Source organism: Hemitrygon akajei, chromosome 9 (assembly GCF_048418815.1).
Source record: "Hemitrygon akajei chromosome 9, sHemAka1.3, whole genome shotgun sequence".
NCBI lineage: Eukaryota > Metazoa > Chordata > Chondrichthyes > Myliobatiformes > Dasyatidae > Hemitrygon > Hemitrygon akajei.
In genome coordinates, this window is record NC_133132.1 from 109,758,613 (window position 1) to 109,780,123 (window position 21,511).

The 21,511-nt window shown below is 45.4% G+C and overlaps 1 protein-coding gene across 3 annotated transcripts in view; it reads right to left on the reverse strand.

The window, feature by feature from the left end:
• Window positions 1-21,511, reverse strand: part of arhgef10 (Rho guanine nucleotide exchange factor (GEF) 10) — a 204,024-nt gene that overhangs the window by 109,406 nt on the left and 73,107 nt on the right. For 2 of the 3 annotated variants that reach the window (XM_073056768.1, XM_073056766.1), the window contains exons 4-10: window positions 17,469-17,768; window positions 15,926-15,983; window positions 15,453-15,532; window positions 13,749-13,808; window positions 11,021-11,205; window positions 6,860-6,976; window positions 253-361 (exon numbers count right to left, since the gene is read on the reverse strand). In XM_073056768.1, coding sequence (XP_072912869.1) covers window positions 253-361; window positions 6,860-6,976; window positions 11,021-11,205; window positions 13,749-13,808; window positions 15,453-15,532; window positions 15,926-15,983; window positions 17,469-17,768 — 909 coding nt within the window. The remainder of the gene's footprint in view (window positions 1-252; window positions 362-6,859; window positions 6,977-11,020; window positions 11,206-13,748; window positions 13,809-15,452; window positions 15,533-15,925; window positions 15,984-17,468; window positions 17,769-21,511) is intronic. The other variant, XM_073056767.1, reaches the window with a different exon arrangement.

Consider the following 21,511-nt stretch of genomic DNA (forward strand, 5'->3'; position numbering starts at 1 on the left):
CTGCCTGATCGATGGAGTATTCCCTGCATCGTCCTGACTAAAATTCCTCACTGTCTGGACTAGGATGGAGATGGAACCTTCGTCAAGAAATGAGCACCTTCTATCCACTCAGAAACCTTGTGACATGCTAGGCTTGCTTTGCTACTTCCACAGCCAGATCAGTCCCGAGCCTCTGCTGATGCCGTCAGAGATTAGCACCACCAAACGCCACTCGCACTTTACTCTGTGATGTCCGCAGATCCGCCCACTCACCTTGGTACCTGTGCCGGATAAATGAGCGGCCTCTCTTCAGCACAGCAGCTTTGGTCTTCTCAATCCCATCTTTGGTTCCCTCCTTTGCTGCTTTCATCAGCTGCTGCATCTGTAAGTGACCACAGTGCCGAGTTCAACACGCATTGCAGGTTTAGGTGCAATGAAAGATATCCCTTCAGCATCATGGAATGCAAGTTCATCAGTAGCAGCCTACAAGGATGGTGCTTCACCTGTGTGTCTGTACTGAGCTGGCAGGTCCTAGTCCAGGAAATTACAATTTCCCCCTGGAACTGTGACCAGCCATCACTGCTCTAACATTCCTGGAATCATAGTGCACTACAGCTCAGAAGCAGTCCCTTTGGCCCATCTAGTCCATGCCAAATTGGTACTCTGGTGAGTCCCAGCGATGTGGATCTGGACCATAGACCTCTATACCCCTCCCATTCATGTACTTACTTAAATTTTTCTTAAATGTCCGTATCAAATCTGCATCTACCATTTCTGCTGGCAGTTCGTTCCACACTCACACCACCATTTGAGTGAAGAAGTTCCCTCTCATATTCTCTTTAATTATTTCACCATTCACACTTAAACTATGACCTCTAGTTCTAGTCTCACCCAACCTCAGTGGAACAAGCCTGTTTGCATTTATCCTATCCTATCCTCATTATTTTGTACACCACAATCAAATCTCCCCTCATACCTTCAGGTATGTGTGGAACCTTACTGTCTACCAACACTGCTTACTCCGAGGCAGAGTGACTGGCTGCCGACTCAGCAGTGATTCCCTGCTGTGATCCATGCAGGAAAGTGGAAAGCATTTTGACTGGCTTGGTATGGGAACTCCAGTGCCCAGGAATGCAAGTCGCTACAGAGAGTGATTGACTCAGCCAATTCCATCACAGGTCCATTTTTCCCCACCACTGAGGGCAGTTACAAGAGGTGATGTCTCAGGGAGGTGAGATCCATTATCAGGATCTCACTGTGTCTGGGTCATGCCACCTTCTCAATGATGCCATCAGGCAGAGGTACAGGAGCCTGAAGATCAACAGCTTAAGGTTCAAAAACAGTTTCTTAAACTGACCAAGCAAACCCTAACACTAACTCGAACAATATTCCCATCAAATCATTCTGATTTTTTTAATCTACTGTGCTGTTGGATATAATTCATGTTAATTTATGTGATTTAGACCATAAGACATAGGAGCAAAATTAGGCCATTTGGCCCATTGAATCTGCTCCACCATTCCATCATGATTTATTTTCACTCTCAATGCCTTTCTCCCTTCTCCCTATGACCTTTGACACCCTTACTAATCAAGAACCTATCAAACTCAGCTTTAAATATATCAAATGACATGGCCTCCACAGCCATCTGTGGCAATGAATTCCAGAGGTAACCACCCTCTGGCTAAAAGAAATTCCTCCTCATCTCTGTTCTAAATGGATGTCCCTCAATTCTGTGCCCTCTGGTCCTAGATTCCCCCACTATTGGAAGCATCTGCTCCATGTCCACTCTGTCCAGAGGAACACATACAAAATGATGGATAAACTCAGCAGGTCGAGCAGCATTGATGGAGAAGAATAATGAGTCAACGCTTCAGGCCAAGTCCCTTTATCAGGAACTTGTAATATTGATCAGATTTCAATGAGATCCCTCCTCATTCTTCTAAACTCTAGCAAGTACAGACAAAGAGCCATCAAATGCTACTCATATGGAAATCTCTTCCATCGCTGATTCCATCTGTATACCCAGTAGCATCTTTGGGAACCTCCCCAAAGCTCTAGAAATGAGAGAGAGCAGGTACATGGGTCACGGCATGAAACGTGAAGCAGAAACTGGCCTTCAACCGTCAGGGCCTTGAGTACAGGAGTTGGGACGTCATCTTACACCATTAATCAGAGTATTGGTACAGGAGTTGAGATGTCATGTCACAAAGCATTGGTGAGTCAACACTTCCAGTATTGGGAGCTGTTCTGGTCCTCAGCCACAGGAGGGATGTGATCAAGCTGGAGAGGGTACAGAGACGATGCATGCAGATGTTATTAGGACTGAAGGGCTTGATGCATACAGAGAGGCTGGACAGGCTGGGACTGTTTTCCCTTGTCTATAAAATCATGAGGGGCAAGTGGTCAGAGTTTTTTTCCCAGGGGAGGGGAGTCTAAAACTAAAAGACGTAGGTTTAAGAGTGAGAGGGAAAAGATTTAAAAGGGACTCAAAGGGGCATCTTTTTTTTCACCTGGGGGTTGTCAGTAATGCAACGAGCTGCCAGAGGAAGTGACTGAGGCTGGTACATTAATAACATTTAAAAGACATTTAGACAGGGACATGGAAAGGATAGCTTTGAGTGATACGGGCCAAACATGAGCAAATGGATCTAGCACAGCATGATAAGGCAGGCTGAAGAGCCTAGTTCTCTGGTCTATGACTCAAAAACATGAGGTGGGGGAAGGGGGTGAGGAAAAGTGGCATGGAGGAAAGAACAATAAAGGACAGGAACTCCCCAGGATAAGGCAAGGGTCTGCTCCTGTGAATTGTGCACAACCCACAACTCCCAAAATCACGCTCGTGAGAACGGGCCTTACATCAGTTGGGTGTTGGTAACCTAGACAAGACATGCACGTGGGAAAAGCTGGATGAGGTTTGCTTCTGTTCCCATAATAAAACATGTGATGTTGAAATGCCACTTTTTATTCTTGGCTGCTATTTTCACACAAGTAATAAAAGATAAAACAATCATTTCTGGAGCAAAAGCAAATGGGGAACTGGAGGCTGATAAAAACTAACCTTTGAAGTGTAAGGTCAATTCCAAGTCTGAAAAATACCAGATTTGGATTCTGAATTATTTATTTTATGAACATTGAATTATAAAGTAAAATGCATCGTTTGCGTTAACAATCGACACAACCTAAGGATGTGCTGGGGGCAGCCTGCAAGTGTTGCCACATGTTTCGGCACCAATATTGTAAGCCCATAATGTTCAGCAGAACAGCATAAACAACAATAACAACAGCAAAACAAGCAGAACCTTTCCAGCTCACCACACACACAAAAACTGGCCTTCAACCACAGGACAATATGCCTCTGGGCCTCTTGGGTCTTAAGGTTTTAAAACGTTTTAAGAACCACTATGTAAAGCAACTGCTTGTTCACAGGACGTGTAAAATACATGTAGTTATTAAGCATCAGAGCACAGAAACAGGCCCTTCAGCCCATCTAGTCCATGCTGAACTGGTTTTCTGCCTAGTCCCATCAACCCACACCTGGACCACAGACCTCCATACCCCTCCCATCTATGCATTTGTCCAATCTTTTCTTAAATTGTTACAATTGAACCCACATCCACTACTTCCAGTCCCAGCTCATTCCACACTTGCACCACTCTCTGAGTGAAGATGTTTCCTCTCAGATTCCCCTTAAATATTGCAACTTTTCCCCTTCACCTGTGACCTCTAGTTCAGCATCTAAAGTTTGAAACTGACAATAGCACCTACAAGTCTGCCAGGGAGGATCTTTCCTTATCAATGGCTGAAGCAGGAATCTGTCAGCAAATACTGTAGAAAGCTACCTGTTTAATTCGAGGTTGACAGGCCCAAGAGTCAGAGGTCACTACAAGTCCAGAACTTGAAGATCAAAGTCCCGTATTTGGTCTGAGTGTCTGGGGCCGAGGACTGGAGGCCTGGAGACGGTGTGTGAGGGGGTGGGTAGGGAGGGAGGAAAGTGACTTGTTTTGCTGTTGCTTTTTGTTTTGTTGTTATTGCTTGTGTTGTTCGACTGAACATGGTGGGCTTACTATGTTCGCTCTCTTCATTTTGGCTGCCAGTGATTTTCTCTGTCTAATAATAAGAAAGTAGCCTCCGACTGCAGTGAAGAATTTCTACCCTTACCCTCGCAAAATGAATAAATCAACAGAAAATCCAGCCTCACACTTCGATCTGTTATGTTCTGAATGCTCATGAACAAGTGAAGTGATTAGTTTTCAGCAGTTTATGGCAACTAAAGGATCTGCTTTTGATGTGAAGGATTAGATACATAACAGACTGCAGCCACACACAGCAAACACACCAGCACATGCTCACTGACCCCGATAACAAGCCTCTGCCTGGCATTGCAGAATTCATTCTGTCCACTCCCACACTGTCAATGCACCACAAGGAGGTCTCATTATGCCCACTCACTGAAAAACACAAAGCTTATGTGTTTCATGGCTGACAAACGCCCATTGCAAGGTAGATAATTAACAGTGTGTGCTATTGTCTGTCACTGCTCCCCAAGACTCAAGTGTATCACAGTCGACAATCTGTGAAATATCCTACATCAGTCAAGAAATCAAGATTACTTAACGTCGTTTCTAGTAAACAAGTGTAAAGGAGAACGAAGTAATTGTTACCCGAGACCTGATGCATCACAAAAAAAACACAATAAGACAACACAATCATAGCAAACAACACAATATATATAAATCCATAAGATAGTTTATAAACGTAGATTAATTGTATGTCCATAAAGTATTGCTAAGCACAGGCGTGGCCGGACATAAAGACACCGACAGGAAATGATAAAAGAAGTGGTGATGGGGGTGTGGTAAGGTGCTAGTCACCCTTACAGGTTGGGGAAAATAACTGTTTTTGTGTCTGGCTGTCCTGATGTGGATGCTATGCAGCCTCCTCCCTGATGGGAGTACAAAAACAGTCCACAAGCAGGGTGTGTGTCCTTCATGATGTTACTGGCCTTTTTCTGGCATCTTTCTTTATATTTGTCTGTGAAACAGTTTAAATCTTCTGATCTCATGTTCTTTTTCCTTGTCAGAGTCCATGAGTTACAGCTGTGCTCAGCCTACGTTCTTCACAGGCGGTGGGTTCTGGCAGTCACCGGGCAGTCTGCGTTTCGGAATCTCCAGGAGCAGCTTGGAAGATGTGTGCCTTCGGGGTGCAGCCCTGAGGACGATCTCGTTCCTCACCGACGTTGCCGACTGAAGCGTCATGGGAGATCGAAACATCGACACAGCTATCGGAGGCCTCTGCACGAGCAATCTCTCTTTCTCTCGATGGTGAGAGGGAGTCTGCTGATTCTTGAGTCGGAGGAACTCGAATAAACGACGCTGCAGCCTATAACATCAAAACAGCGAGCTGTTGGTCTCGCTCTCGCCATGGCAGGAGCGATATCTCTCTCTCCCTCTCCCTCACTAGTGAGATGTTGAACTGTTGGTGTGGACAGTTGCTTTTGATGGACTCGAGATCATGGTGTCTGGGGGCTTGCTGTTACTTAGTGGCTGATGCTTTTTGCTGGAACAAGGGGAGGGTTGATACTTTTGCTGCTGCTTGTGTACAGGAGGGGGAGGGGGCTTTGGAGGGTGCAACGTTCCTCTGTCATTCATCCTTTGGGCTTTTCATTTTCACTATTTCCTGGATGTCTGCGAAGAGTAAGGATTTCAGGCTGTACACTGTATACATCCTCTGACATGAAACTGAACCACTGGTGCAGCTGATGTGTTGTGCCACTCTGACTACCCATTTACAGCATTCTTGTCTGCTGCACCATTCACTGATGCAGCAGGTTAGGAGGCTCCTTCTGCCCATTTGTAGAAGGTCATGCATATGGATGTGTATAGTCCAGCTCCCTTCAGCCTCCTCAGAAAGTACAGGCAATGGTGAACTTTCCCAAATGTGTAAAATTTACACAATGCAGCAACACCAGCTTGGCCAGTGCTCACAGAGACAGAATGCTGGTGTATTTTATTCAGTGATACAGCACCGTAACACCCAACGAGCCTGCACTGCCCAAACTACATCCACCTGACCAATCCACCTACTAATACGTACAGCTTTGGAATGTGGGAACTCAAAGTTCATAGCACATTTATGTCACCACCTTGAGATTCATTTTCTTGCAGGCATTCACAGTAGAACAAATAAATACAGTGGTGTGGCGGTCCGCACACACTGGGCTCGAACCGCCATCAGGGCCTGCAGGCAGACGCACGACCCGCTTGGGGCGGACCTTCCGGGGACGGTCTGATGTCAGGTCCGCCCCGCTGGATGCAGGGACCCATGGGAGGGGGGATTTAAGCGCGCGAGTTTGAATCAGTAAAGCCATTTCGAGTACAGCTCTCTCTGCCTCCGTGTGATCCTTTCGTAGCGCCTTGCACGCCACTACATTGGTGACCCCGACGTTCCGGACGGCATCTGGAACCAGCGACTCTGCAACCAGCCATGAATCCGAGCATCGGCTGTAATGTCTCTGATATTGAACTGGGCCTCAGCCTGCTCGAAACAAACGTGGGGCTGAGTGGCCCAGAATTGCTTGGATTCATGGCTATGCAGTATTACTACGTGGTCAGCACGTTCGACCAGGAGACGGCAGGCCCACACCACAGCCCACTCTACACCCCACACCACAACCCACCTGCACCCCATACCACAACCCACTCTACACCCCACACCACAACCCACCTGCACCCCACACCACAACCCACCTGCACCCCACACCACAGCCCACTCTACACCCCACACCACAACCCACCTGCACCCCACACCACATCCCACTCTACACCCCACACCACAACCCAGATCCCACTGTACACTCTACACCAGCAAGTACCTGTACCTTGCGTTCCTGTTTCTGTTTCAGCTGCTGCAGTTCCACACTTCCAACAGCGTTGGCCAGTTCCTTCATCTTCTTCTCATAATGCTCCTTCAGTCGACTCAGGTCCTGGGGCAGCTGCTTGGAGAAATATGTTATCTTCAGCCAAATCCAGCACGCTCACAAGGTGAAACAATGTGCATTATATTGAATAATCTGTTATATTTATATTTATTCTCCTGTAGGGGTTAGTAGTAGCAGGTGTCCTAAGGAGAGGTAATGGACCAGATCCGGGAGGGGGAGGGGGGTGGTGGGGAATAAGGGGAAGGGAAGAGGGGAAAACGAGGGAAATTCGAGGTAATGAGCTCTTCTGGTCTGTAAGGGGCACCCATGAGCATGTTTTTAAGAGCAGCTGAATTGGTTAATTGTTGTTTAATGAGAGGTGATAATTGTTTAAAGTTCTTTGTGTTTTTCTCAAACTTTTTGTAGTGCAGCTTCCTGATCCTTTTTGTTTAAGCTTGCTGACTTTATTTTGATTAGCTCAGGGATGCCATGTTACTTGTATTATTTAAGTGTTCACCCAATTAGCACTCATCGCTGGGTCCACTTTTGAGAATGATTTGTCTCGCGGTGTCGCTCAGACAAGCCCCTGATGTTCTTTTGGAATTATGATGAATAATAATACTCTGCACTGATTTTGCCAGTGCACATTGTGACAACAAAGATCAGACAGACGAGGAGAGGGAGATAGTGAGAGGATCAGAGAGAGCGGGACAGAGTGAGAGAATTTCATGAGATGTTTATCCCTGTGTCTGTACCAGGGGGCAGCAAAAGGTGAGAAGAGTGGGGCAATTTATTGCAGTGACCTGGTCAGTGTTGAGTCCAATATGAAGTAAATAAGGATTAGCTGGTAACTGTCACACTGCTAATTGTGTGACCACAGATAGGCCTGTAACCCCTGACAATATTTAATTGATCAAATCAATTTACCGCAACAAACCAGGGCTTCAATAAATTTACATGTTACAGAAAGAGTCTGTGATAACAATTTCCATTTTATAGCTTTGAATCTAAAAATATTACACTGCCCAGATATCACCATATAAGGACATTTACTCGGGCAGTGATGGGTGGGAGGTTGTTAAGTGATCACTCCCACAAGTCTGTCATTTTTTATTCTGTAGGGTGCTGTTGAGAATACAGTGGCTGAAATGAAGGAGTGTATCACAGCAATAGCCACTCAGTATTCACAGACAGCAGGCATTGTCTGATTCCTGAACACTAGATCCAGTGACGATGTGGAGTTCCACTGTTGCGGCAGAACTACTCGTGACACCTGGGAGCAAATGGGACCTGAAGATGAGTCACCATCACCATGGTGGGGGGGGGGGGGGGGGGAGAAGAGAGGACAGTGATCACGAGGGGGAAATTGTAATAGTGACCACAAGGGATGGATAGTGATCAGGGTGCCAGCTGGTGACAACCAGGGGGGGTGGGGGAAGGAAGATAGTGACCATGGGGGGGGGGGGTAATGACAGCAGGGGGGAGGTGGTGATCATAGGGACAGGTCATGACTGCAGAAATGACATGGCGATCGGGGGGGGGGGGGGGCAGGTAATATCATAGGGAAGGGGAGGGACACTGACAGAGTGACCACAGAGGGCAGAAACAGGAGGCATCGTTAGGCAGTCCAAATCTTTCTCCCAGGGTAGAAATGTCAAATACAAGAGAGCATGCACTTAAGGTGATGAGGGTGGGGAATTTAATGGTGGTGAGGGGCAAGTTTTTGTCTTGCACAGAGAGTTGTGGATGCCTGAAATGTGTTGGCTGGGGTGGTGGTGGAAGCAGACACAATAGTAATGTTCAAAAGTTTTAAAGAGGCCCTGTGGCCCATTTAGTCCATGCCGAACGATTAACCTGCACCCAGCCCATAGGCCTCCATACCCCTCCAAGAACCTATCCAATTTTCTCTTAAGTGTTGAAATTAAACCTGAATCCAGAACTCCCTCTAGCAGCTCTTAGATCGGTGCAAGAAAGGCAGAGAATAAAAGGATACAGGACATGTACAGGCAAGTGGAATGAATTTAATTTGGTATTATATATGACACAGACATTGTCGGCTGAATGGCACCTCCAGAACTGTACTGTTTTAAGTTCTGTGTTGTCTGTTCAAGGCGCTGACACCTTCTGAGTGGGAATAGATAGAAGAACATGTCTATGGTCAGGGAGATGGATACCTGTGTGCTGATACTCAACTAGATGGGCCAAAGGTCCAGTTTCTCTGCTGTAGCATTCTTTAAATCCATGACCGCTCCCTCCCTGTGCAGGGGAGGATCAGCTCCCCTGCTGGGATCAGCTCAGTGCGGACTTGTCCAACAGATCACAATCTCTGCCATCTCTCCCAGACTTCAAAAATTCCTTTCTTCAGGTATCCGCCCAGCTCCCTTTTCGAACATAGAGCTTAGTCCTCCTCCTCACTGGATCCTACAGCCTCAACACTCACCGTGGTATATAGAACATACAACAGTACAGCACAGGAACAGGCCCTGTGGCACGCAATGTTGTCCGTACCAATTAAACTAGTCATCAAATGGCAACCTCTGCTTACACAATGTCCAAACCTTCCAGATTCCTCACATTCATCTGCCAATTTAAACATCTCTTTAAAGTCACTAACATACCTGCCACTACCATTACCCCACCCTCGGCAGAACATTTCAGGCACCCACTACTGTCTGTTTAAAAAAAAATGCCCCTCATTATCTTCTTAAATTCACGCTCTCTGGAAGAGACTTTTCAAGCCTGGGAAAAGATACTGTCTGTTTACATGACATGACCTGCCCTGCACAAAGCAATGCTGGCTCTCTCTAACTAGGCCGTGGTTCTCCAAATGCTCATGAATCCTACCTCTAATAATTCGCTCTGATAACATTCAGACTACTGACATGAGAATCACTGGTCTATAGTTCCCAGGATTATCACTGGTTCTCTTCTTGAATAATGGAACAACATTAGCTACTTGCCAGTCATCTGAAACCTTGCCCGTGACTAGTGAGGACATGAAAAATCATGCACAAACAACAAAAGCAAGCGGACAACCGAAGTTCACCGAATCGAGTCCAGGGAAACGAAGCCAGTCATCACTGCAGCGATTCGGGAGCCCATTAGACGCAGGACACACCCTCAGTTTACTGCAGAGACAAGTAAACCTCACGGAGCTGTGAACTGAACCAGCCCATCCCTCACCTCCTGGTCTTTTATTCTAATGATATTGTTCCTGACATTAAACGACAATCGGTTATAGCAAGGATGCAGAGTTGAGTGGACAATGAGATGTGCCGTGATCTTACTAAACACTGGAACAGCTCAGGGTGTAGACAGTCTACTCCTGCCCCAATTCATGTGTTTGCTTTACAGCTCTCCTCCACTGAATCCTTCTACACTTCCCACCGCTTCACGAAGTCTGCCAACAGAATCAATGTCCCCTCCCACCCTGGACATTCTCTCTTCTCCCCCCCTCAATGGCCTGAGAACACATACCACCCCATCCAAGAACAGCTTCTACCCCGCTGTTGTGAGCTGCCTGAATGACCTATCACTCAGATAAACTCTTCATCCCCCAATCTACTTTGTCATGGGCCTGACATGTTATACAATGCACTCTCTCTGCAACTGTAACACGATTAGATCGTAAGATACAGGAGCAGAATTAGGCCATTCCACCCATTGACTCTGTTCTGTCATTCCACCATGGCTAATTTATTTTTCCCCTTAACTCCATTCTTCTGACTTCTCTTCGCAAACTTTGACACCCATACTAATCAGCAACCTATAGTGCTGCATTTTAAATATACAAAATTAATATTCTGCATTCTGTTTTTCTTTTCACTTGTGTATGGTGTGATCTGTATCAATGACATAAACCTATTACTGCATCTCGGTAAAGACCCATACAATACCAAGATCAGCTTTCTCATGATTCTGTGCATCCACGTTCTTCATTAGTTGGAGGGAAACAAAGAGTCTCAAACAGACCGAGCCTGTCACTTCTCAGGCTCGGAAATGTGAAATCTTCTTGGCTACTTCCTACTTCATAAGGCATCCCACAAAGCTCAATCCCAGAGTTTCTTTAAGCCTCATAGACCAGGTGAGAAATAAAAGAGACTATACAAGGATCTTACATACGTGGATCTTATTCTTGTGAGATTTGCCTTGAAGAAATGAATTGGGAATTCCATTTTCCACTTTCGCCTCCCCGTCACTCTGGTCATCGTAACTCTCAAACTCACTGGAGCTCCAGCCATAGTCTAGAGAACTAGTTGCTGCCTCATCTCCACGTTCCACATCATCATAGATCAGTTCCTCTGGGTCTGGTAACAGGGAGACAAGCACAGGCATTTCAAACACTGCTAGAATTGTATCAACAACAGGGAGAAGGATTTGAAGATGCGGGAGAAGGCGGTGGGGAAGCAACACACGCACAAAGTCTGGAGGAACTCAACGGGTCAGGCAGCATCTTGGGGGGGGGGGGGGGGTTGTAAACTGTTTCGGACCAAGACCTGACATCAGGTCTGGAAAGGAAGGGGGCAAATGCCAGAATAAGGTGGTGGGGAGGAGGGAAGGAGTACAGGCTGGCAGAGGATAAGTGAGACCAGGTGAGGGAAGGAGGGTGGGATGAAGTAAGATCTTGGGAAGTGATAGGTAGAAGAGATAAAAAGCTGAAGAATGAATCTAATAGGACAGCATAGGCATGAGGCAAAGAGAGAGAGAGCAGGAAGAAGGAAGAGGCTGCTGGAGATGTGTTTGGGGAAGGAGGACACAGAGTGAGGTGGGAGAGTCAGTTTATTAGGATGAATCCTCAGGGCCTCACAGATGGGGAAAAGTAACAACCAATGGGATAAGGCTCTGTAGGGCCTGTGGCTCAGCATATCTGTGCTTACAAATACAACTATTTGTAATTGTACTGAAGTTTTGAAGATCTATTTTCAAAATGTACATTTATCAACTTGGGAACCGTGACATTAACTGTACAGATGGAGTGTCAGAGCGCACTTGGAGTATGGTGTTCAATTTTGGTTGCCGCACCACAGGAAGGGTATGATGAAACTGGTGAAAGTGCAGATGAGATTCACCAGGACTTTTCTGGGACAAGAGGGTTTGAGTTATAGGAGAGGAAGAGAACTTTTCCCTGGAGAAGAGACTGAGGGGCGGCCTTATGGAGGTCTATGAAATCATGAAGGATGTAGGTAAGGTGGATGGTAGCAGCCCTCTCCCCAAGGTAGGGGAGAGTGAAACTAGAGGGCTAAAGGTGACGGGAAAATTTTAATAGGGACACGAGGACAAGTTTTTCTATACAGAGGATGGTGGGTGTCTATTACGACCTGTAGAAGGAAGTGAAGGCAGATACAATTACATTTAAAGGACACTTTGACACACGTGCACAGGCAGGGAAGGTTTAGAGAAATATGAGCCAATTTCAGACAAATGGGCCAACTCAGGTTAGCAAGTTGGTCAGCAGAGGCCAAAGTGCCTGATTCCATGCTGAAAAAAACTTTCTAAATGTAAGAGCAACACACACAAAATGCTGGTAGAACACAGCAGGCCAGGCAGCATCTATAGGGAGAAGCACTGTCGACGTTTCAGGCCGAGACCCTTTGTCAGGACTAACCGAAAGGAAAGATAGTAAGAGATTTGAAAGTAGTGGGGGGAGGGGGAAATGCAAAATGATAGGAGAAGACCGGAGGGGGTGGGATGAAGCTAAGAGCTGGAAAGGTGATTGGCGAAAGTGATACAGAGCTGGAGAAGGGAAAGGATCATGAGACGGGAGGCCTCGGGAGAAAGAAGGGGGTGGGGGAGAAGCACCAGAGGGAGATGGAGAACAGGCAAACAACTAAATATGTCAGGGATGGGGTAAGAAGTGGAGAAGGGGCATTAATGGAAGTTAGAGAAGTCAATGTTCATGCCATCAGGTTGGAGGCTACCCAGCCGGTATATAAGGTGTTGTTCCTCCAACCTGAGTTTGGATTCATTTTGACAGTAGAGGAGGCCATGGATAGACATATCAGAATGGGAATGGGATGTGGAATTAAAATGTGTGGCCACTGGGAGATCCTGCTTTTTCTGGCGGACCGAGTGTAGGTGTTCAGTGAAACGGTCTCCCAGTCTGCGTCGGGTCTCACCAATATATAAAAGGCCACACCGGGAGAGACCCCGGTGAGACCCGACGCAGACTGGGAGACCGTTTTGCTGAAAATGTCAAAATGAATCCAAACTCAGATTGGAGGAACAACACCTTATATACCGGCTGGGTAGCCTCCAACCTGATGGCATGAACATTGACTTCTCTAACTTCCGTTAATGCCCCATCTCCACTTCTTACCCCATCCCTGACATATTTAGTTGTTTACCTGTTCTCCATCTCCCTCTGGTGCTCCTCCCCCCTTTCTTTCTCCTGAGGCCTCACGTCCCATGATCCTTTCCCTTCTCCAGCTCTGTATCACTTTTGCCAATCACCTTTCCAGCTCTTAGCTTCATCCCACCCCCTCCAGTCTTCTCCTATCATTTCTCATTTCCCCCTCCCCCCACTACTTTCAAATCTCTTACTATCTTTCCTTTCGGTTAGTCCTGACGAAGGGTCTCGGCCCGAAACGTCGATAGCGCTTCTCCCTGTAGATACTGCCTGGCCTGCTGTGTTCTACCAGCATTTTGTGCGTGTTGCTGTTTGAATTTCCAGCATCTGCAGATTTCCTCGTGTTTGCTTTCTAAAGGCAAGAACTATTTTTGTGTTATTTATCACAGAGTACAGTAGTGAAAATGTCTTTTACTTGAATTTTAAGGCCTGGGTGAGGTTAACTGCAGAGCATAAGTCCAGCTCATTTCCAAAGGGAATAAAACCCCATCAGCCAGCACATACCTGTTGCAGACGCATCTGAGCTCTCTCTAGGAACGTCATCGTATATCACCTCATCCTGACCTGCCGGATAAGATACAGTTAAGGTAACGTTTGTATTAGAATAAAACATTGGCTACACTGGCTCTGTGGAACAGTCTCCACATGAAACAGTAAGTCCTTCATTCATAGTGCTGAATGTCAGAGCATATCTCTGAACGTTGTTCCGGTATAGAACAAGGAGCTCAGAGCTAGTTTCAAATGGAAAAGGGTTTGACTGTAACAAATTGCAGTGTGGTCTGAAGGAGTGGAAGCTGAAATGTTAAAGTCAAAATGACTAATACCAGGGGACATGCATTTATGGTGAGAGGGGATAACTTCAAAGGAGGTGCAAGGGGCAAGTTATTTTTGCACACACAGAGCAGTAGATGCCTGGAATGTGCTGTCTGGTGTGGTGGTAGAGGGAGATTCCTTGGAGACTTTTAAGAGATGTTTAGATAGGCACATGAATGTGAGGAAAATGGAGAGATATAGATATTGAGCAAGGAGAAGGGATTAGTTTAGTTAGCCATTGGATTATTAATTTAATTGATTCAGCACAACATTGTGGGCTGAAGGGTCTGTTCCTGTGACGTACTGTTCCTTGTTTCATGTTCTAAGCTGGCAATACCAGCATAACCGAGAGAGGGAGAGTTAAGAGTCCGAGAATGTGGCTGCCCCACTGAGAAGGGGATGTGAGAGAGGTGACCGGTTTAGGAGTCTGACAGCAATGAGGAAGGAGCTGCTCTTGAGTCTGGTTGTCCGGCTTTTCAAACTCTTGTAACTTCTCCCACAAGGAATGGTCAGGATGGCAAGGATGTGATGTTGAGGCTTTAAGGCATTGGCCAGACCATATTTGGACTATTGTGAGCACCTTTATCTAAGAAACGATATGCTGGCATTGGAGAGGATCCAGAAGATGTTAGCGAGAATGATTCTGGGAATGAAGGGTTAATGTATGAGGAGAGTTTGGTAGCTCTAGCCTGTGCTTGCTGGAGTTTAGAAGAATGAGGGGAAATCCTATTGAAACCTATGGAATATTGAAAGGTCTGGATAGAGTGGATGTGGAGAGGATGTTTCCTATACTGGGGGAGACTAGGACCAGAGGACAGAACCTTTAGAATAAAATGACATCCCTTTATAACAGAGATGAGGAGGAATTTCTTTAGTCAGAGGATGGTGAACGTGTGGAATTCACTGCCACAGGTTGGCGAGTCATTGGGTATATTTCAAGCGGAGATTGATAGGTTCTTGATTAGTAAGGGTGTCAAAGGTTACAGGGAGAAAGCAGGGGAATGGGGTTGAGAGGATTAATAAATCAGCCATGACGGAATGGCAGAGCAGGCTGTATGTCTTACTTCTGGTCCTATCTCTTACGGCATCCCTGACGATCTTATTAGCATTTCTGAAGTGACAAATAATGAGGAAGTCCTAGAGGGGATGTACTCTCTGCAGAGGGAGTGCAGCATGAATTCACCAGGCTGGAGGTCATGTGGGTCTGAATGTCTAGCAAAGGAGAGGCATCTGTACGTGAGCTGACCAGTGTTCACACGGAGTTGTCTCGTGATTGACAGTTCCCTACCTATCCACCCTGCTCAATGCCACCAAACTGGAATCCACACCCAACTGCATGTTGTAGAATTACAGTTCCTTATGTATAACAGCAGTCTTTATATTACTGATACGTACCGTCTAACCACGCTGTGTTAGCAGGGTCTGAAGCCCATTTGCTGAAGACGTTGCCTGTTTCAAAGGCCAGGTAATCTTCACTATAATGACACAGAAGAAAAGGGACTGAAGAGTGTAATGCAATCACAAATAAATGTCTGTCATTCTTGGGGAGTGAGAGTAAAGAATTAACAAGATCACAGAACAAATCTGTGCATGAGCTAAACTGTTGCAGTGACAAACCAGTGGCTCCATTCCCCAATGTAAACAGCCATTAACCTCAAACATAAAGTGAGTCAGTCTTTAATTAGCAGTGAGAATTTGCCACAGTTGGATCTGAGTTAGCAGAGTACCGCAAAACCCATACCCTGCAAACGGAGGAGAAACAACAGCCAGACTGGAGTTTAAACCATGAATGCCAACCCCTCACACCCCCATGTGAAAATTCAGCAGAGATAAACTGACAGGAGTAGATGTAACACAGAAGAACTTACCCAGCCTGTTGGCTATTTGATGGAGTGGGACTGTATTGATATTCATCACTTTGCAATCCTGTGAAAACACCAGAAATTATAAAACCAATTAAGAAAACTCCTCTTAGGGTCATAAGGTTGTACAGCACAGAAGAAGGCCCTGTTTGACTGTTTATTCCTCTTCATTGATGTTACCTGACTTGCCAAATTCCTCCAGAATTTTATGTGTTGTTCAAGATTTCCAGCATCTGTAGAATCTCATGTGTTTACTGTTCCACTAGTACACTTATCTCTCTAAACATTTCCTATCGATGTACCTGTACAAGTTGTTAATATACCTGCCTCAGCCACTTCCTCTGGCTGCTCATTCCACCTACCCACCGCTCTCTGAGTGAAGAAGAAGCTGAGGTCCCCTGAAATCTTTCATCTCTCACTGTGAACAGAGGAGATTCATGCAATATCACATGAAAATAATATGCAGACAGAATCCCGAGCAAGTGTTTTTATTTATTTAGCAAAACAGCATGGTAGCATGCCCTCCTGGCCCAACAAGCCTGGATCACACAATTACACCCATGTGACTACTCAGCTTACAAATCCATGGCTTTGGAACGTGGGAGGGAAGGGGAACACTCGGAGGAAACTCATGCGGTGTCAGAGAGAACATACAATACCTCACAGACCGTGGCAGGAATTGAACCCAAGATGTAATAGTGTCCTGCTAACTGCAATGCTATTGTGCCTCCCTGAGGGAGAAGCTGCATTGAAGATTGGCCTCTCCTCTTATGATCTGGACATGAAAGCCCTTTTCAATCTTACTCTCAGAACCTCATTTCAATTCCACCCTTTCAAGCTGCTTTGCAAACTCCGAGCTTGTTCATACACAGCCACTGCCCAGGAGCCTGAAAACCCTCACCTCAATTCAACACCAGCTTCATCCTCATTGTCATCACATTCTTAAACCAAACTGAAAAACCTGACAGACTTACTTACAATGACTCTACAATTCATGTTCTCAGTATTATTTATTGTTTATTTTTCACTTTAGTTTTTTGTCAGTCTTTGCTTATGTACAGTGTTTCATAAATTCTATTGTATTTCTTTATTTGCCTATAAATGCTTACAAGAAAATGAATCTCAACATAGTATATGGAGACATATTCTGCATCTATTTGATAATACAGTTACTTTGACCTTCAACTAACACTACCTCCGACTATATTTCTTTCCCTTTTTCAACTCACACTGGTGTAATCACGTATATTTTTAAGTCACATTTAATTTATGCTCATTTAAGTGTATATTGTCTTATGTTTCTCATGTTTGTAACGTAGTGTGTTGTTGCTGCAAAAAGTAAACTTATACCTGGGGTATGTGAACCTATTGTAATAAATGTGAAAACTGATATAATTTTGAATAAAATCTCAAGGGTTGAAGTGATAAAACATAGAACAGATCAACATGCTTAGTTAATTCTCCACTCTTCTTAAATATCTCATATCTTTTCATACAAGAAAATAATACGACACAGGCAATTATTGTGTTCACAAGAAAGACCCCTTACCTTCCTCATCAACAGAAACATTTCGTATCAAAGTGATGGGTGCGGAGTATGTAGGTACGAGGACTGGTACGTTGGATGGGACAGCGTAACCGCAGGGAACCGGTACACTATATCCAGGGGACTGCATGTGGCCCATCGCCTTCTCATCCTGGTGCCCTTGCTCAGCTCCTGACAGTGTGACTTGTTCTTCCTCTTGGAGTGGAGTGATGTCGATCACTGAATATGGATTCACTTTTGTAAGTGTCGTGTCGGCTGTGGTCTGTTCCGCTGCATTTGTCAGTCTCGCAGCCGTGTCGCTCTCTACAAAAGGCAATCACATTTCTTTAAATGTACGCGCATGATTAATAAAGATACAGAGATAGAATATTGTTGGATACACCATTCTCAGCACAAAACGTCGGCTTTTTATTTCTCATTACAGATGCAGCCCAACCTGCTGAGATGCCCCAGCGTTTTGTGTGCATTACTCTGGATTTCCAGCATCTGCAGTATCTTTTGTGTGTACACCACTCCTTGATCATGTGAAGCTCAGAGAGTAAACAATGTACACGGTGTTAATAAATGCAGAGATGGATGGGAAACAGCACGACTGTGCAGAGACTCCAGTGCAATCTGAGTAGTGTACATAGAAATGCTAATAACTGAGAAAGGGCTGAATTACCAGCCTGAGAACACAGCAACGCCAACGTCAGAGAGGTTCACGAGTCTGACAGCAATGGGTAAGAAGTTGTCCTCAGAAGCCTGATTTTAGTGGTTGGGAAGATGTTAAGAGTCTATTATTAAGGATTAGGTATCAGGTGATGGCTGAGTCCTGAGCAGGTCATCCTGCTCACTTAAGGAAGGTGAAGTATCTTTCATAGCCTCTCTTTCTCAGGTGTAGTAATCACCGCAGGACCACTGTTTGGCTTGCCATGCAGAAGGTCACTCCTTATGACCTTTCCTACACTACTGTGCCCATAGCAACACCTTCACATGGCGTCTCTGTTCTTCCTGAGTTTGCTATGTCATGGCACAACCAAGAGTCCAGTGGTATAACTGGGCGACCAGGCTGGGCTCATCAGCCTTGGCTGGCTGCCAGCCTAGGAGAAGTTCAACTTGAATTCCGAACCCAGGTAGATGGGACTCGTTAGCCTTGCCAGGAAGTCTGTCAAGGAGAAGGAAAACTCTGATACTCAATCTGCAGCCTTATAGTTGCTGCAGACATTCCAGCTTGCTGAGCCATTTGGAATGTCCGGTCTAAAGAGTGGAATCGGTTTGTGTGAAATGATCCTCACTTTAAATCCATGCAGCACAGGTGAGAAGGCAATCGTGCCATTGTTCCTGAGAACTCTTCTTCCATCCTGATCTTCACAAGTGAAGAACCAGCCACCTTTGGGATATTTGGAGGCACACGATAAAATGTAGTGAAGTCAACATGGTTCCCTTATAGGAAAATACTGCCTGATAAAACTTGGAATTCTTTGAGAAAATAAAAGGCAGGATAGACAAAGGATTTTCAGAAGGACCTTACAAGGGTCTGCACATGAGGTTGTAAACAAGTTGGTATTAAGGGAAAGGTACCAGCATGCATAGAATATTGGCCTACTGGCAGGAGGAAAAGAGTGAGAATAAAGGGGGCTTTATCTGGTTGGCTTACGGTGACTAGTGGCATTCCACAGGGGTCGGTACTGGGAGCTCATCTTTTCACATTATCGATTTTTGGTCAGGTTTGCAGATGATACAAAGGTAGGTGGAGGGGCAGGTAGTGTTGAGGAAGCAGTGTCTGCAGAAGGACTTAGACAGATTGGAAGAAATGGAAAAGTAGCTGCAGGGAAGTAAGTGTAGGGAAGTGTAGGGAAGACATGCACATTGATAGGATTAAAGGTGTAGACTGATTTCTAAACAGGAAGAAATTTCAGATATAAGAGGAACAAAGGGAGTCCTCGTGCAAGATTCTCTAAAGGTCAATTTATAGGCTGAGTTGGTGGTAACGAAAACAAATGCAATCCTACCATTCATTTCAAGATGACTAGAATATAAGAACAAGGATGTGATGCTGAGGCTTTATAAGGCATTGGTCAGACCACACTTGGAGTACTGTGAACAATTTTTGGGCCCTTTATCTTAGAAAAGGTGTGTTGGCATTGGAAAGGGTCCAGAGAAGGCTCATAAAATTATCATCAGCCTGTACTCGCTGGAGTTTAGAAGAATGAAGGGGGATCTATTGAAACCTACCAAATACTGAAAGGCCTTAATAGAGTGGATGTTTCCAATAGTGGGATAGTCTAGGAACAGAGAGCACAGCCTCCGAATCACAGGACATCCTATAGAACACTGAAGAAAAGCGATTTCTTTAGCTAGAGGGTGGTGAATCTGTAGAATTCATTGCCACACACAACTGTGGCAGCCAAGCCTTTGGGTATATTTAAAGCAGTGGTTGATAGGTTCTTGATTACTGAAGGCATCAAAGGTTTTGTGGAGAAGGCAAGAGAATGGGGTTAAGAGTGAAAATAAATTGGCCTTGATTTAACGTTGGAACAGACATGACTGGCTAATTGGCTTATATCTTAGGCCTGTCTGGTGGACCTATTCCCCAGCTCCCCCTACAGGGCAGGAGAGAGATTGCAGGAAGCGCGGCTGGTGAAATCTCACTGAGAAGATCTTTCACGATATAGTGCGGAATAGGCCTTTGAAGCCCTTTGAGCCTCACCAAACCAGCAACCCTGACAAATCCGATTAACCCTAACCCAATCACACTACAATTTACAATGACCAATTAACTTACCCAGTACATCTTTGGACTGCAGGAGGAAACCAGAGGACCTGGAGTAAACACATATCGCACATGGAGGACGTACAGTGACTCCTTACAGAAAAGCACTGGAATTCAACTCCGAACTCCAGAACGCCCTCGAGCTGTAACAGAATCATGCTAATGGCTACGCTCGAGGCACCCTTGGGAGGTTATGGCAACCAGCAATCTACACCAGGCACACAGCGCTTGTGGAACAGAGGAATAATTCCATACTAAGCCGGATCAGACTGGATCTGAATCGCAGTCCCCACAATGGACCGAAGAAGGACAAGTCCACTTGGCCAAGCCTTAGCTGAATCTGAGCAAGCTCTGTGTGAAGGAATGTTCTCTGACCTCGCTCATGTCTCCTCACATTGGAAGCTCACCCCCCCGAGAGGAAACTGTTTATCTCAAAGTACATCACCATTTCACCTAACACCACCCATTTCATCACCGCTTGACCGTCTATGCTCAAGGAGATAACACCTGCCCTCATCGTTTTAGATTAGATTGGGTTAAAGATTATTTATCACGTGTACATCAAAACACAAACACACAGTGAAATGCATTGTTTCCGTCAACAACCGGCACAGCCCGAGCATGTGCTGAGGACAGTCTGCGAGTGTGGCCATGCTTCTAGTGCCAACAAGAACAGAATTAGAAGAATGATGGGGGGAGGGGTGTGGAAGAACTTATTGAAACCTACTGAATATTGAAAGGGCTAGATAGAGTGGATGCGGAGAGAATGTTCCCTATTGTTGGTGAGTTTAGAACCAGTGGGCACAGACTCAGAATAGGGGCACCAAGAGTTATGGGAAGAAGAAAGGGCAATGGGGTTGAGAAGGATAATAAATCAGCCATGATGGAATGGCAGAGCAGACTCACTGGGCTGAACAGCTTAATTCTGCTCCTATGTTCTATGGTCTAACATAGCAATCCCACAACTTACAAAACCTAAACTGTAATTCTTTGGAATTTGGGAGGAAACTGGAGCACTCGGAGGAAACCCACACGATCACAAGGAGAATGTACAAACTCCTTACAGGAGCAATGGAAATTGAACCCTGATTGAAGATCACTAGCATTGTAAAGTGTTATGCTAAACATTACACTACCGTTACACCATCCTCTGTAATTTATACTTTCCATTTTACTATCTTACTATGTTCTTTATACTGTCCATCTCCCTTTCCAAGCTCTGTGCTTTAAGTAAAAATGTTCCCTCCCTGATGCTGCTTGGCCCACTGAGTTCCTCCAGCAGATTGATTGC